General features: G+C 52.0%; 1 protein-coding gene across 1 annotated transcript in view; it reads left to right on the top strand.

The window, feature by feature from the left end:
• Positions 1-13,439, top strand: part of BCL2A1 (BCL2 related protein A1) — a 36,622-nt gene extending 23,183 nt beyond the window's left edge. Inside the window, exons 2-3 of the mRNA XM_007664762.3 lie at positions 3,873-4,478; positions 12,465-13,439. Of these exons, the coding sequence (XP_007662952.1) occupies positions 4,059-4,478; positions 12,465-12,572 (528 nt within the window). The 5' untranslated portion in view covers positions 3,873-4,058 and the 3' untranslated portion in view covers positions 12,573-13,439. The remainder of the gene's footprint in view (positions 1-3,872; positions 4,479-12,464) is intronic.
• The last annotated feature ends 2,295 nt before the right edge of the window (positions 13,440-15,734 follow it).

The raw sequence follows: 15,734 nt of genomic DNA, 5'->3' as shown, positions 1-15,734 counted from the left end.
GCGGGAGGGGAACGTGGCCTAGTGGATAGAGAGAGGGCCTGGGAGTCAGAAGGACCTGGGTTCTAATCCCTGCCCCCCCCGTCCCACCCCACTTACCTGCTGTGTTACCTTGGACAAGTCACTTGACTTCTCTGTGTCTCAGTTACCTCATCTGTAAAATGGGGATCGAGAACGTGAGCCCTCTGCGGGACAGGGACTGTGTCCAACCTGGTTAGCGTGTGTGCACCCCAACGCTTAGTACGCTGTCTGACACACAGTAAGTTCTCAACAAATACCATAAAAAAAAAATGAGGCACGTTCAGGCCATCGCAGCCCCTTGGCGATGTCCGACGCCCCCGAGATTGTGACCCCAGGGGTCCCGTGAGGACCCCCACCCTTTCCTGAGAGGTGCGGGGTGGGGGGACACGGGACCACCCTCGCCACCCCCGTGGCGTCTTACATGACGTCTCCCAAGCCCCCTCAAGACCAGTTTTGCCCTCGCTGAAAATTCCAGGTTCCGGAGTCGGTGTTTCGTGTCAGGACGGTGACTCCTCTGGAGGGAGATGGAGGGAGTGGACGGCGAGGCGGGCGGGGAGAGGAGATGCTTGATCCCAGGCCTTTAGCTCAGAAGACACCGGAAATTTACCGTGCGTGAGGCGAGAGCTGCCCTGGAATGAGGAACAAACAGCCCTCCCCCGGCGTGTTCACCGTTGGTGTTGTTTTACGGTACTTGCTAAGTGCTCACCATGCGTCAAACACTGATCTAAACACTGGGGTAATAACAGTAATAATAACAACTGTGGTATTCGTTAAGCTCTACTATGCGCCAGGCACTGTATTAAGTCAAGCAAATCGGGTTGGACGCAGTCCCTCTCCCACCTAGGGCTCACAGTCTCAAATCCCATTTTACAGGTGAGATAACGGAGGCACAGAGAAGTGAAGTGACTTGCCCAAGGTCACCCAGGGGACAAGTGGCGGAGCCGGGATTAGAACCCCAGACCTTCTAACTCCCAGGCCCGTGTCCTATCCGCTACGCCACGCTGCTTCTCGTGAGTCACTTAGGTTGGACACGGTCCCCGTCCCGCGTGGGGCTCACAGTCTAAGTAGGAGGGAGAGCAGGAGAAGCGAGGCACAGAGAACTTAAGCAACTTTCCCAAGGTCACACAGCAAACAATTGGAAGAGCCGAGATTCGAACCCAGGTCCTCCGACTCCCGGGCCCGCGCTCTTTCCACTAGACCACACCTTCTGTCTCTTGCCTGTTATTACGACTTAACCACTACCCACTTCCTTCATGGAAACATTTCAGCTCTTGGGGCACCCTGCTAATCTGGTACCTCCTTAGAGAATCAATTAATCAATCGGTCGTATTTATTGAGCGCTTACCGTGTGCAGAGCACCGTAGTAAGCCCTCGGGAGAGTAGTTTCTGGGAGACACGCCACCGGCTCTCAATTTCCTGTGGTCCCGGGGCAAAGAGGCGGCAGAGATCGCCGAAACCCGCAGGTAGTCCTAATGCCTCCCTGTGGCCTTTAATCTCGAGTTGCTTCAGCCAAATTTCACGCCAGAGCCGTTCGTCGTCCCCTCTCAGGGTGGCACCTGAAGAGTTTCCAGCCCTCTACCGGTCTCGACTACGGGAGGGAGAGTCAAGCAGAGGCCCGTCGGGCTTGGGAGTCAGAGGTCATGAGTTCGAATCCCGGCTCTGCCACTCGTCAGCTGTGTGACTGTGGGCGAGTCACTTAACTTCTCTGTGCCTCAGTTACCTCGTCTGTAAAATGGGGATTAACTGTGAGCCTCACGTGGGACAACCTGATTACCCTGTATCTACCCCAGCGCTTAGAACGGTGCTCGGCACATAGTAAGCGCTTAACAAATACCAACATCATTATTATTATTATCCCTAGCTCGGGGAGGGGCCGGCGAGAGGCGGGCCTTCTGCTACAAGTCAAAACTCACCGGTGCTGGGCGGCGGTGGCACGGGAGGGGGTCGAGGGCGGAGACTCAAGCTGACCGCGGGGAAGGAGGCGATGGTAGACCGCTTCCGGATCTTTACCAAGAAAACCCGCCGGATCCACTACCGGAACGATTGCAGATGGAGGTGGGGCGTTCCGGGAGAGATGCGTCCGTGGCGTCGCTTTGGGTCGGAGGCGACTCGACGGCGTAAGTCAACAACAAGCTGTTCTTCAGGAGCCCAGTGGGCCGATTAGAGTTTCTCCCCACCTCCCTGACCTGCCTATCTATATCCACGTCTGTCACTGACTCATCTATAACGTTGGTATTGGTTAAGCGCTTACTACGTGCCGAGCACTGTTCTAAGCGCTGGGGTAGATACAGGGTAATCGGGTCGACCCACGTGAGGCTCACAGTTAATCCCCATTTTCCAGATGAGGTGACTGAGGCCCAGAGAAGTGAAGTGACTTGCCCACGGTCACACAGCTGCCAAGGGGTAGAGCCGGGAGTCGAACCCATGAGCTCTGACTCCGAAGCCCAGGCTCCTTCCACTGAGCCGCGCCGCTTCCATTGACGCGAACGTCTGTCTCCTCCTCTAGACTCCAAGCTCGTTGTGGACAGGGAACGTGTCCGTTCCGTTGTTAGGTCGTACTCTCCCAAGCGCTTAGCACAGAGCTCTGCGCACGGTAAGCGCTCAGTGAACAGGTTCGAATGAATTGAGCGAATGGATTAACCGGCCGAGAATGACAGAGCGCAAGACGAACCGAGAGGAAGAGATGCAGGAGGGACCCTCTGTCCGGCACATGCTGGAAAATTCGGCCCTGAGAAAGGGAGACGCCTGGAAGTCCAGAGGCCCTGGGGTTTGAAACAAAAGAAGATAGTCAATTGTATCGTGCGGCTCAGCGTTAAGAGCACGGGTTTAGGAGTCAGAGGTCCCGGGTTCTAATCTCGGATCCGCCACCCGTCGGCTGTGTGACTTGGGGCAAGTCACTTCGCTTCTCTGCGCCTCAGGTACCTCATCTGGAAAATGGGGATTAAGACCGGGAGCCCCACGAGGGACAACCCGATTACCCCGTATCTACCCCAGCGCTTAGAAAAGTGCTCGGCACCTTGTAAGCGCTTAACAAATACCAACATTATTATTATTATTTATTTCGGTCTGTCGTATTTATTGAGCGCTCACTGTGTACAGGGCGCTGTACTAAGCGCTTGGGGGAGTAGAAGACAGCAATATGACACGTTCCCTGCCCGCAACGAGCTTACAGTCTAGAGGGGGAGACAGACATTCATAGAAATAAATAAATTACGGATTGGTACGTAAGTGGTGCGGGGCCGGGAGCGGGGGATGAATGAAGGGAGCGAGTCAGGGTGAGGCAGAAGGGAGTGGGAGACGAGGTAAAGAGGGCAGTTCCCTCGGTCGCGACCTGGCCAAGGGGCCCGGTGCGGGGGACCCGGCGAAGAGGCGGCTGTCCGAACTCTCCTGGCCAGAGGGCGCGGCAGCTCCACCCCTCTGGCCGGGTTCCCAGGGAGAGGCAGCGTGGCTCAGTGGAAAGAGCACGGGCTTTGGAGTCAGGGCTCATGAGTTCGAATCCCAGCTCTGCCACTTGTCGGCTGTGTGACTGTGGGCAAGTCACTTCACTTCTCTGTGCCTCAGTTCCCTCATCTGTAAAATGGGGATTAAGACTGTGAGCCCCACGTGGGACAACCTGATTCCCCTATGTCCACCCCAGCGCTTAGAACAGTGCTCGGCACGTAGTAAGCGCTTAACAAATAGCAGCATTATTATTATTATTATTGTTCCCGGCCCGAGCGCGGACAGCCACGCTGGGGGGTGGGTTTGCTGGTGTTCAAGGCCGGTTTAATCAATGGCGGTAATGAGGAAGCGTGGCTCATCTGTGAAGCTAAATTTTCCCGTTCTGCAATTTTCAACTTTCATTTTCACCTCAGCCCACACAGGAAAGAGATTGACTAAGAGGATTTTACAGCACTTTCGATGATGCAGAGGGAAATTTCCCCAGCCCCAGAGAGGAGCCCTTCAAATATCAGCCTCCCGAGGGTCCCTACCCCGCGGAGTGGCTGAGTGACCTCGACCAGGTGCGACCCGGGCCGGGACCGCCGCATCTGGCCGGACACATGGACGACGGTGTATTCTGGTCCGTCCGAGCCCTGGCTCTGGACTATCTGGATGACGTCCTCCAGACGCCGCGACTTGGGACGGTCCCAAGCAGAACTTCTCGGGCGCTGCAAAACGTCATGTTCTCGGTCCAGGGGGACGTGGAGAAGGCTCTGAAGCCGTGCTTCGACAGTCTCGACGTTGGCTCGGTAGGGGCAGCCAGAAGAATCTTCGGCCAAATTGTGGAAAAGGAGTTCGAGGACGGCATCGTCAACTGGGGGCGGATTGTGACGATATTTGTCTTGGGGGGCATTCTCACCAAGAAGCTCCAAAGGAGCGGAGTCCCGCTGACGAGAGAGACTCGGGAGGAGATTTCTTGTTTCATCGCGGAGTTCACCACCCACCACGCCGGAGAGTGGATAAGGCAGAACGGAGGCTGGGTAGGTTTGAACGCGTTTCTCACCTCTCCTCTTCGCTAGCTGGAGTTTTAGTATTTTCTTCCTTTCTCCACCACCTAGTAGGTCTTCCCATCCGGGAGGACTCTGTTGGGCAGTCTGAAATTCATGCTGGAATAAAGCTTCTCGGTAGTCCGCCGGGCAGCGAGGCCCCTCAGGGAAAACACAGTCTCCTCATTTTCATTCCAGATATTAGCGAAGCTCCAGCGATTCGCCTAAAGCGAGTTTTCCAAAACCGGGGGAAGACCGGGAACGGAGCATTAGGGTGGGTCAGAGCCCCTCTGCAATCGTTCCTCTTTAGCCCAGACATCCTGAGACTAAATGGAATCGGAACCACCGCGAATCACTGCCCTTCCTGTCTAGCCACGGTGCTGTTGAGCCAGGGTGGAATGACGGCTGATGCTCTGGGGGGTTTTTCGACCCAGTGTGGGTCCGACTTGGTTATTTTGTATCTTCCCCGGCCTTAGCACATAATAAGCCCGACTACTGCCTACTTGTTTTGTTTCGTTGTCTGTCTCCCCCTTTCAGACTATGAGCCCGTTGTGGGGTAGGGATTGTCTCCATTAACGAATTGAAATAATAATAATAATAACGTTGGTATTTGTTAAGCGCTTGCTATGTGCAGAGCACTGTTCTAAGCGCTGGGGTAGATACAGGGTAAGCAGGTTGGCCCACGTGAGGCTCACAGTTAATCCCCATTTTACAGATGAGGTAACTGAGGCACAGAGAAGTTAAGTGACTTGCCCACAGTCACACAGCTGACAAGGGGCAGAACCGGGATTGGAATCGTCCATTCCAAGCACTTAGTACAGCGTTCTGCACACAGTAAGCGCTCAATAACTACGATTGAATGAATGAATAAGCCCTCGAGAAATGTCCCAGGGGTTGTGCTGTCAGGCAAATGCAGATTTCTGCCTAGTGGCCTGGTGGTCAGGTCCCGGGCCCGGGAGGCAGAAGGACCTGGGTTCTAATCCCGGTTCTGCCACCTGTCTGCTGTGTGACTTTGGGCAAGTCACCTCACTCCTCTGGGCTTCAGTTCCTTCATCTAAAATGGAGATAATAATAATTATGGTATTTGTTAAGTGCTTACTATGTGCCAGGCACTGTATAATAATGATGGTATTTGTTAAGCGCTTACTCTGTGCACTGTTCTAAGCGCTGAGGTAGGTACAGGGTAATCAGGTTGTCCCACGTGGGGCTCCCGGTCTCAATCCCCATTTTACAGATGAGGTAACTGAGGCCCGGAGAAGTGAAGTGACTTGCCTATGGTCCCACAGCAGATAATTGGTGGGGGCCGGGATTAGGACCCACGACCTCTGACTCCCAAGCCCGTGCTCATGCTGCTTCCCTAAGACTGTGAACCCCGTGTGGGACAGGGACTGTGTCCAACCTGATTCGCTTATATCCACCCCAGCGCTGAGTACAGTGCCTGGCACGTAATAAAAGCTTAACAAATACCACAATTATTATTATTCTGCCTTTGCAGACTGCATTCTCTGCAAACCGGGAGTTTTGAGGGAGCCTATGCACTAGGGGCTAAAGAGGGGTTCTTAATTGGGGATTTTTGACAAGGTGAATGAAAATTCATGCCCTCAGCCCTCTAGACTGTAAGCTCTTCGTGGGCAGGGAACGTCTACTGACTCTCTTCTGCTGTACTCTCCCAAGCGCTTAGTATAGTGCTCTGCACATAACGCTCAATAAATACCACTGATTGATGCATTGATCCCCTCCCCGTCAGCCAGGAGCAGAGCAGAAAGAAGCAGACCCGTCAGCTGACAGGAACTCTCCAAACCCCAGGGTGTTATCTCTCCAGGACGAAAAGCCCTGGCTTCCTCTCGTGAGCCCTGCTGCTTTTAAGATGTCTGTCTGTCTGAGACTATGCCACCGGCAACCCAACCCCGTGCCTTCCTCTCCCTGGAAGTCCCCCTGGGTGTGCCTGTCCCGCGGAGACCGGCCGGAGATTCATTCCCGAAGGGTCTCCCCTTTCACCCGAATCAAAAGCAGCCCCCTCTCCCCTTCGGTTTCCTTCCTTCCTCACTGCCTGATGGGAAAAATTATTACCGTTATTGCGGTATTTGTTAAGCGCTTACTAGGTGCCAGGCCCTGTTCTAAGCGCCGGGGTAGAGACACGGTAATCGGGTTGTCCCACGAGGGGCTCGCAGTCTTCATCCCCATTTAAAGATGAGGCAACTGAGGCACGGAGAAGTTAAGTGTCTTGCCCAAGGTCACACAGCAGACAAGCGGTGGAGCCGGTTTTAGAACCCACGTCCTCCGACTCCCAAGCCCGGGCTCTGTCCATTATGCCGTGCTGCTTCAAGCCAGGAGTCCTGCCAGTGATGATTTTTCTCCAGCTCCTCTTCCCCCAAAACTGGCTCAGGAATCCATCGATCGTATGCGGAGCACTGCACTAAACGCTTGGGAGACTGTAGCGTAAGAGAGTTGGCAGACCCGAACCCTGACCACAACGAGGAACTGCTTCTCCAAGTCTTGGGGATCTCCAGGTGGAGAATTCCACCGTTTGGATCATACCTGCCTCCCGCACAAACACATATAAACGCACACACACACACTCGTACACATACGCCGAACACGTAGCAGAGCCGGGATTAGAACCCAGGTCCTTCCGACTCCCAGGCCCGGGCTCTAACCACTAAGCCACGCTGCTTCTCAGTCGGCTCTCCCCCTCCTACTTTACCTCGCTCCTCACTCACTAACCCCAGCCCACACTCTTGGCTACTATAGCACCAACCTACTTGCTGTGCCTCATTCTCACCTCTCGCCCCGTCGACCTCTTGCCCACACCCTCCCTCCGGCCCGGACCTGGAGGGTGTAGACCGTCAGCTCCCTGTGGGCCGGGATCATCTGTAACAAATCTGTCACGTTATGCTTTCTCCAGCGCTCAGTACAGTGGTCGGCACGCGGTAAACACTCGGTAAATACCGCTGACTGATGGACTGCAACGCCTTCCTCCTCCGTATCCGACAGGTCGCCGTTTCCCCCCATCCTCATAGACCTCCTAAAATCATATTTCCTCCAGGAAGTCTTCCCGGACTAATCGCTCGTCTCCCCACACACAGTGTGACTCAGTGGAAAGAGCCCGGGCTTGGGAGTCAGAGGTCATGGGTTCGAATCCCAGCTCTGCCACTTGTCAGCTGTGTGACTGTGGGCAAGGCAGTTCACTTCTCTGTGCCTCAGTTACCTCATCTGTAAAATGGGGATTAACTGTGAGCCTCACGGGGGTCAACCTGATTACCCTGTATCTACCCCAGCGCTTAGAACAGTGCTCTGCACATAGTAAGCGTTTAACAAATACCAACATTATTATACACACGTGAATCGGTCTGGGTCCCACTGGACCACCAGGCCCGTCCTCAACAGGAGAAAGAAGGGGAAAAGACGAGGAGATGGAAGGAGATTTCCCTCCCACCCTCAGTCAAGTGTAGTGAGCCGGGGCAAAGGACTGGGAAAAAATAATAATAATAATAATAGTATTTTCTGAGTGCTTACTATGTGCCAGACACTGTACAAGGCACTGGGGTAGACACAAGCTAATCAGTTTGGACACAGTCTCTGTCCCATATTCATTCATTCATTCCTTCATTCCTTCATTCAGTTGTATTTATTGAGTACTTTCTGCCACCTGTCAGCTGTGTGACTGTGGCAAGTCACTTAACTTCTCTGTACTTCAGTTACCTCATCTGTAAAATGGGGATTAAGACTGTGAGCCTCACGTGGGACAACCTGATTCCCCTGTATCTAACCCAGCACTTAGAACAGTGCTCGGCACATAGTAAGCGCTTAACAAATACCAACATTATTATTATTATTTCTGTGTGCAGAGCACAGGCCAGGCACTGTCCTAAACGCTGGGGAGGATACAGGCTTTTTTTAGAGGACTCCAGTGGGTCTGATGACTTGGAACCCTCCCACCCTACCTTCTCCCATGAAGCTGGGAGGGAATAATAATAATAATAATAATGTTGGAATTTTTTAAGCGCTTACTATGTGCAGAGCACTGTTCTAAGTCCTGGGATAGATACAGGGGAATCAGGTTGTCCCACGTGAGGTTCACAGTCTTCATCCCCGTTTTCCAGATGAGGTCACTGAGGCACAGAGAAGTCAAGTGATTTGCCCACAGTCACACCGCTGACAAGAGGCAGAGCCGGGATTCGAACCCATGACCTCCGACTCCCAAGCCCGGGCTCTTTCCCCTGAGCCAGGGAAGCCAGAGAGAGCTTGGGTCCAGATATCTGTAAGCCCGTCAAAGGGCAGGGACTGTCTCTATCTGCTACCGATTTGTACATTCCAAGCGCTTAGTACAGTGCTCTGCACATAGTAAGCGCTCAATAAATACTATTGAATGACTATGGGCCTCCAAAAAGAGTTGTCTTTTAGTAACAGCAGCAGTGACAGCCTTGAGACCAACAGGCAATGAGTCCTAGTAGCCAAGGGGTCCCAACAACCCCCGAGAAGCACTGTGGCTTAGTGGTTAGAGCCCAGGCCCGGGAGTCAGAAGGACCTGGCTTCTAATCCCGGCTCTACCACTTATCTGCTGTGTGCCCTTGGACAAGTCACTTAAATTTGCGGTGTCTCAGTTACCTCATGGGGAGCGGCGTGGCTTAATGGATAGAGCACGGGCCTGGGAGTCAGAGTCGTGGGTTCTAATCCTGGCTCCGCCACTCGTCTGCTGTGCGACCTTAGCAAGTCACGTCACTTCTCTGTGCCTCAGTTACCTCGACTGTGGGCAAGTCACTTAACTTCTCTGGGCCTCTGTTACCTCATCTGTAAAATGGGGAATAAGACTGTGAGCCCCACGTGGGACAACCTGATTCCCCTGTGTCTACCCCAGCGCTTAGAACAGTGCTCTGCACATAGTAAGCGCTTAACAAATACCAACATTATTATTATTATGATTATCTGTAAAATGGGGAATAGGATACTGAGCCCTATGAGGGACTGTGTCCAACCCGATTTGCTTGCATCCACCCCGGTGCATAGTACAGTGCCCGGCACATAGTAAGTGCTTAACAAATACCACAATTATTATTATTAATAATCATTATTATTAGAGAAGCAGCATGGCTCAGTGGAAAGAGCACGGACTTGGGAGTCAGAGGTCATGGGTTCGAATCCCGGCTCTGCCACTTGTCAGCTGTGTGACTGTGGGCAAGTCACTTCACTTCTCTGTGCCTCAGTTACCTCGTCTGTAAAATGGGGATTAAGGCTGTGAGCCTCATGTGCGACAACCCGATTACCCTGTATCTACCCCAGCGCTTAGAACGGTGCTCTTCACATAGTAAGCATTTAACAAATACCAACATCATTAGTATTATTATTATTACCTCATCTATAAAACTGGGTTTAAGACTGTGAGCCTCATGGGGGACAGGGACTGTGCCCAACCTGATTAACTTCTATCTACCCCAGTGCTTAGTACAATGACTGGCATATAGCAAGCGATTAACAAATACCATTAACCACCCCCCTCAAAAAACCCCCAAAAAACAACATGCTGCTCCATCTTGGCTGCAAAGCACTTATGTACATTTCCCCGATTTACTTTAATTAATGTCGGAATCCCCCTCTAGACTGTAAGCTCACTGCAGGTTGGGAACATGTCTACCGACTCTGTTATGTTGTACTCTCCCAAGTGATTTGTACAGTGCTATGCACACAGAAAGCACTCAATAAATTGCCATTTGTCTCCTGTGTGACCTTGGGCAGGTAACTTCACTTCTCTGTGCCTCAGTTATCTCATCTATAAAATGGGGATTAAGACCGAACCCCATGTGGGCCAGGGACTGTGTCCGATCTGATTAGCTTGTATCTACCCCGGCGTTTAGTGCAGTGTCTGACACATAGTAAGTGTTTTACAAATACCATTTTTTTAAAAAAAGTTTGTTGTTTTTTTTTAGGGGAGATGAGGACAGAGAAGGGACAGACTTCAAAGAGCAAATAAGCCAGGGAGCCAACCCTTTGGATCGTTTCAGTCCTGACTGGAAGCTTTCAGATCTTTTCAAAGATTCAATTTGTACAAGTCTGGGAGTCTATCTTAAAAAGCAATTTTCCCTATCACCTCCAGGCAGTGGAAACCTACGCTGCACACAATAGGAGTTCAGTGCAGTGTTCTACCCTTAATAGACCCTCCATGAATATTGATGAATGAATGGAAGGATGAATGAATGATTGGATGGGTGAATGGATGGATGAATGAGTGAGTGAATGGATGGATGAATGAGTGAATAATGAATGAATGAATACCTGAATGAATGAAGGCGTCATGTTTCTTGCACCTCAGTCATAATTTCCCCTCTTCTTCCTTGGCAATCCACTTGGCAAGGATTACATTTGGAGAGAGGTAATAATAATATTGATGGCATTTGTTAAGCACTTACTATGTGCGAAGCACCATTCTAAGCGCTTGGGGGGATTCAAGGTGATGAGTTTGTCCCGCGTGAAGCTCAAAGACTAATCTCCATTTTACAGATGAGGTAACTGAGGCACAGAGAAATGAAGCGAGTTGCCCAAAGTCACACAGCTGACGAGTGGCGGAGCGGGGATTAGAACCCATGACCTCTGAGTCCCCAGCCCGGGCTCTTTCCACCGATATGTATGTAGGGCCCTCCCCACCTCAGATCTGAGCCACCGGGGAAGCGCGGAGTCTGTTTCTGTGGTTCTGGTTTGCCTCCCGGGCCAGATGGAGCAGCAATTTGGCCCTGCATGCAAGCTTAACACTCACCCCTCTGACTCAATCCTCTTCCCTTCCAGGCCCTCTCCCTGCTGGGCATTGCTGGCCAATACCAGGATTAGGAAGTTTCCAGACTGTAGATAAGGACCCTTCCCAGAGCCAGAAATGGCTTTTCCGGGGATGGAGGGAAAGCGGTCTGGAACAGACTGAGAGGCCTGGAAGAAAGAATCGGAATTACAGCAAATAATGAAATATTGCACATTAGATGTTTTGGTGAATAGCACTGAAAAGCAATGTCTCAGATGCTCTTTGTCAGGAAAAAAATAGCAGATTTTGGTCAATTATAGGAACTCTCAACATTGACTTCTATGAATTTTAACTTGAAAGAGTTTTAAACTGTTACGGAAAAGAAATCTGAGGATTCTGCCACCTTGGGGAGCGAGGGGAAAGCACTCTGCTTCTGGATAAGAAGCAAGACTCCTGCCTATAAGGGGTAATGCAATAAGTAGGGAAGCAAAGGGTGGCCTAGTGAAAGGGGCACAGGCTTGGAAATCAGAGGACCGGGGTTCTCGTCCCGGCTCCGCCACTCACCTGCGGTGTGACTTTGGGCAAGTCGCTTAACTTCTCTGTGCCTCAGTTTCCACAGCTGCAAAAGGGAGATTCAGTACCTGTTCTCTCTCCTAGACGGTGAACCCTATGGGACGGGGACTGTGTCTGACCTGATTACCTTAATAATCGTAATAACAATAATCCTAATCATGGTATTTGTTAAGCGCTTACTCTGTGCCAGGCACTGTACTAAGCGCTGAGGTGGATACAAGCAAATCAGGCTGGACGTAGTCCCTGTCCCATGTGGGACTCAGAGTCTCACATTTTACAGATGAGGGAACTTGTATCTACGCCAGCGCTTAGGTGCTCACTCCACCCCCACCCCAACAGCGTTTATGGACACGTCCTGATACTGTGTTGCTTCCACAAGCCGTCATTTATTTGAGTGTCCGTCTCTTCGACCACACCGTAAGCTCTTTTAGGGCAGGGATTGTGTCTGTCTACCCTGTCGTACTTTTCCATGAGCTCAATACAGTGCTCCGTACACAGTAAGTGCTCAAAAAATACCACTGATCGATTGCCAGGTGCGGAAGCCCGGAGAGGATAAGCGTCAGTGGCAGAGCTGGGATTAGAACCCGGTCCTCCGACTCCCACTGGGTCACACTTTCTTGTATGCTAGCTGATTGTTCTGCCCCCGGCTTTGAAATGACCAGAAAATGTATTGTCTCCCGCAGGAAAATGGATTTTTAAATAAGTTTGAACAAAAGACCGTCTGGTCGGTGTTAGCGGATATTTCGATGAAGATCTTGGGCGTACTCTCCCACCTGAAGCAATTTTACTGACCGAAAGGAAATCCACCCCCATGGAGCAACTGGCTGAGATTTCCCGCATGTCCCAAGAACTGTCGCTGAGATTTCCTCCTCCAAAATGACGCAAGGGGCCCTTGGGACCAAGACGGGGCCCGTCCGCTTGGGCCCGCCGATTTGGACGGCGGTCTGACCCGTCTCCTTCCAGCCTGCCCTGCAGCTCCGGTTTGGATAGGGGAGGCTACCACAGCACCGAAAACAACCAGGCCCTGAGACACACGGGATGTCACACGTTCCACTGCCTCGCCGCACAACACGATGAGGTCAGACGGGCGCCGTTTTTAAGGCAGTCCGATTCCTTCCGGACCTGCCCGCGCTTAGAATGCTTTTCCGGCGTCGCCGGACCCCACGGGTTACTCCAGAACCTCTGCGTTCCCCCTCCCGGGCCCCTCTGAGCGCATCCACCACTTGCGGGTTGAGGAACTCGGCGGCAGGAGCCCAGGAGGATGGGAGGATCGATCCTGGAGGGGTCAACAACGGACGGAAACCGCTTATCGGGCCGAGTCGCTCCGGGGCAAGAGGATGGGCCCGCTGAAAATCTGGCCGTCCCAGATGAAAACCGGGCTCAGACGCCCCAGGCCCGCGGGGCCGAAGAGTGCCAACTCTCAATGGACGCCAAAGTCCCCCGACCGTGCATTTCCAGAAATGCAGAAGTGCAAGAGAACGGGAACGTGATGACATGGGGACTCCGTTTCATCAACGCCAAACAGACTACGGGAGCTCCGCTCTGCCGCACAAGAGTATCTGAGATGTAATAACTTGACCGCTCTATTTATTTAACTTATTTTACCCCAGATTTGCGCTAATATTACCCGATGCCGCAAATAAACCCAAATGACAGGACTTCTCTCTTGCTCTCGGAAAGCGTCTTTTCGGAGAAACGTTCATTCGTTCGATCGTATTTATTGAGAGCTTACTGCGGGCAAAGCCCCGTGCTAAGGGTTCGAATTTGTGGAGAGTGGAAGGAGGTGGGGCACGGAAACCTGAGTCCTAGAGAAAGGAGACCCTGCCAGGATCTCTCCGGGCGGGCTCCAGGGGTGCTGGGGAGAGGTGATTTTAGAACCAGAGACAGGAGGGGGGGTGGCACAGTGTGAATCTCTCGAACGCTCAGTGTTAACCGGCAGCTTCTCCCTTCCCCTCGCCTTCTTCCTTCCTCTTCCTGTTGTGGGGAGATTCGCCACGGAGGAGAGACACTCTCCGCTAGCAGGGCGAGTCGAAGAGATGGGCGTTCTGTTTGTTCTATTCGATTTCAAACCACTAAAACCGTTAAAACCCCGCCTGCCACCAGGCCGAGAAACAGCAACAACCAAACTGCCTGCCATGGAGTCCCCTTTGGTATTGCGTCCTTGGGATATCAGAAATCTAATTCACTTGTTCTGACAACTGATTTGTTGTCCGTCATTTCTGATAGGCGATCAGTCAGTCGTACTTATAATAGCAATAATAATTACGGCATTTGTTAAGCGCCTACCGTGTGCCAGGCACTGGGGTGGATACGATCAAATCAGGTTGGACAGAGTCCATGTCCCACGTGGGGCTCACGGTCTTAATCCCCATGTTACAGATGAGGTGACTGAGGCACAGGGAAGTGAAGTGACTTGCCCAAGGCCACACAGCAGACAAGTGACAGACCCGGGATTAAAACCCATGACCTTCTGACTCCCAGGCCCGGCTCTACCTACTACATCATGTGTGCAGAGCACTCTACTAAGCTCTTGGGCGAGTACGATATAACAATATAACCGACATGCCCTGCTCAGTCGGTCGTGTTTACCGAGCCCTTCCTGTGTGCAGAGCACTGTACTAAGCACTTGGGAGAGTAAAATATAACAGATACATTCCCTGCCCACAGCGATCTTACGGTCTAGAAGGAGAGACAGACAGTCATGGAAATAGATAAATGACAGATATGGATATAAGTGGTGGCGGGCTGGGAGGGGGATGAAGAAAGGGGGCGAGTCAGGGCGACGCAGAAGGGAGTGGGGGAAGAGGAAAGGAGGGGGCTTAGTCAGGGAAGGTCACAACGAGTTTACGGTCTAGACGCTAAGCAGACACCGGACTAAGCTCTTCCTGAGAACGATACATTTCACTGCGTCACATGAGCATACGTGGGGCCCTTTGGGCTGGAAGGTGATTCCGGGGATGATGAAATTCACCCTCAGGCAGAATGGGCCAAAGCAGGGTCATGGGTTCTAATTCCAGCTCCACTGCTGGGCAAGTCACTTCACTTCTCGGTGTCTCAGGTCCCTCATCTATAAAATGGGGATGGAGACTGTGAGTCCCATGTGGGACAGCGACTGTGTCCGACCTGATAAACTTGTATCTCCCCCAGCACTTAGTACCTGGCACATAGTAAGCGCCTAAAAAAATCACAATTATTATTCTTCTTACCATGCTGACACTCCGTGGTGTCCTGTCATGACTGAGGTCAAAGAACTTGCTGCTGTTTTCTCTTTTGCTCCTTCATCTCCTGATTCTACTGAAGCTTCTGCTCAAAAAGAACAGCTCCTTTCTGGACCGCAGGGTTCCATGATGGTTCTGTCTGCTGTAATTTTCTCCCAGCGGCTCCTATCTCTCATTTTTCAGAGAAACAGCGTGGCTCAGTGGCAAGAGCCCGGGCTTGGGAGTCCGAGGTCGTGGGTTCTAATCCCGGCTCCGCCTGTCAGCTGTGTGGCTTTGGGCAGGTCACTTAAACGCCTCTGGGCCTCAGTTACCTCATCTGGAAAATGGGGATTAAGTCTGTGAGCCCCACCTGGGACCACCCGGTGCACCTGGTGACCTTATATCTCCCCCAGGGCTTAGAAGGGTGTTTGGCACAAAGTAAGCGCTTCACAAATACCATTATTATTTTTCAGAGGAGGTGCAGCACTGACGACACTGCACTTTTACTGCATCTTTCCAGAAGGGAATGTGTCTGTTATATTTTCGTGTTGCATACAGTAAGCATACAATAAGCGGCTCCGTGAATACGATCGATCGATTCTCCCCTGTTTTCATTTGCCCACCTTGAGCTCACTGTACAGCAGTCGTTCGGGTATCCATCCTCCTCAAATATCTCCCCCAGTGCAGCCGTCTTCATAAAGTTTTGAGTGGAACACGGTGCCTCGGTTACACTGCATTACACCAAATGGCTTCTCC

The sequence above is a fragment of the Ornithorhynchus anatinus genome, chromosome 5 (genome assembly GCF_004115215.2).
Source record: "Ornithorhynchus anatinus isolate Pmale09 chromosome 5, mOrnAna1.pri.v4, whole genome shotgun sequence".
Taxonomy (NCBI): domain Eukaryota; kingdom Metazoa; phylum Chordata; class Mammalia; order Monotremata; family Ornithorhynchidae; genus Ornithorhynchus; species Ornithorhynchus anatinus.
Note: the sequence above shows the minus strand (reverse complement) of the source record. Positions and strands in the feature narration are given on the sequence as shown.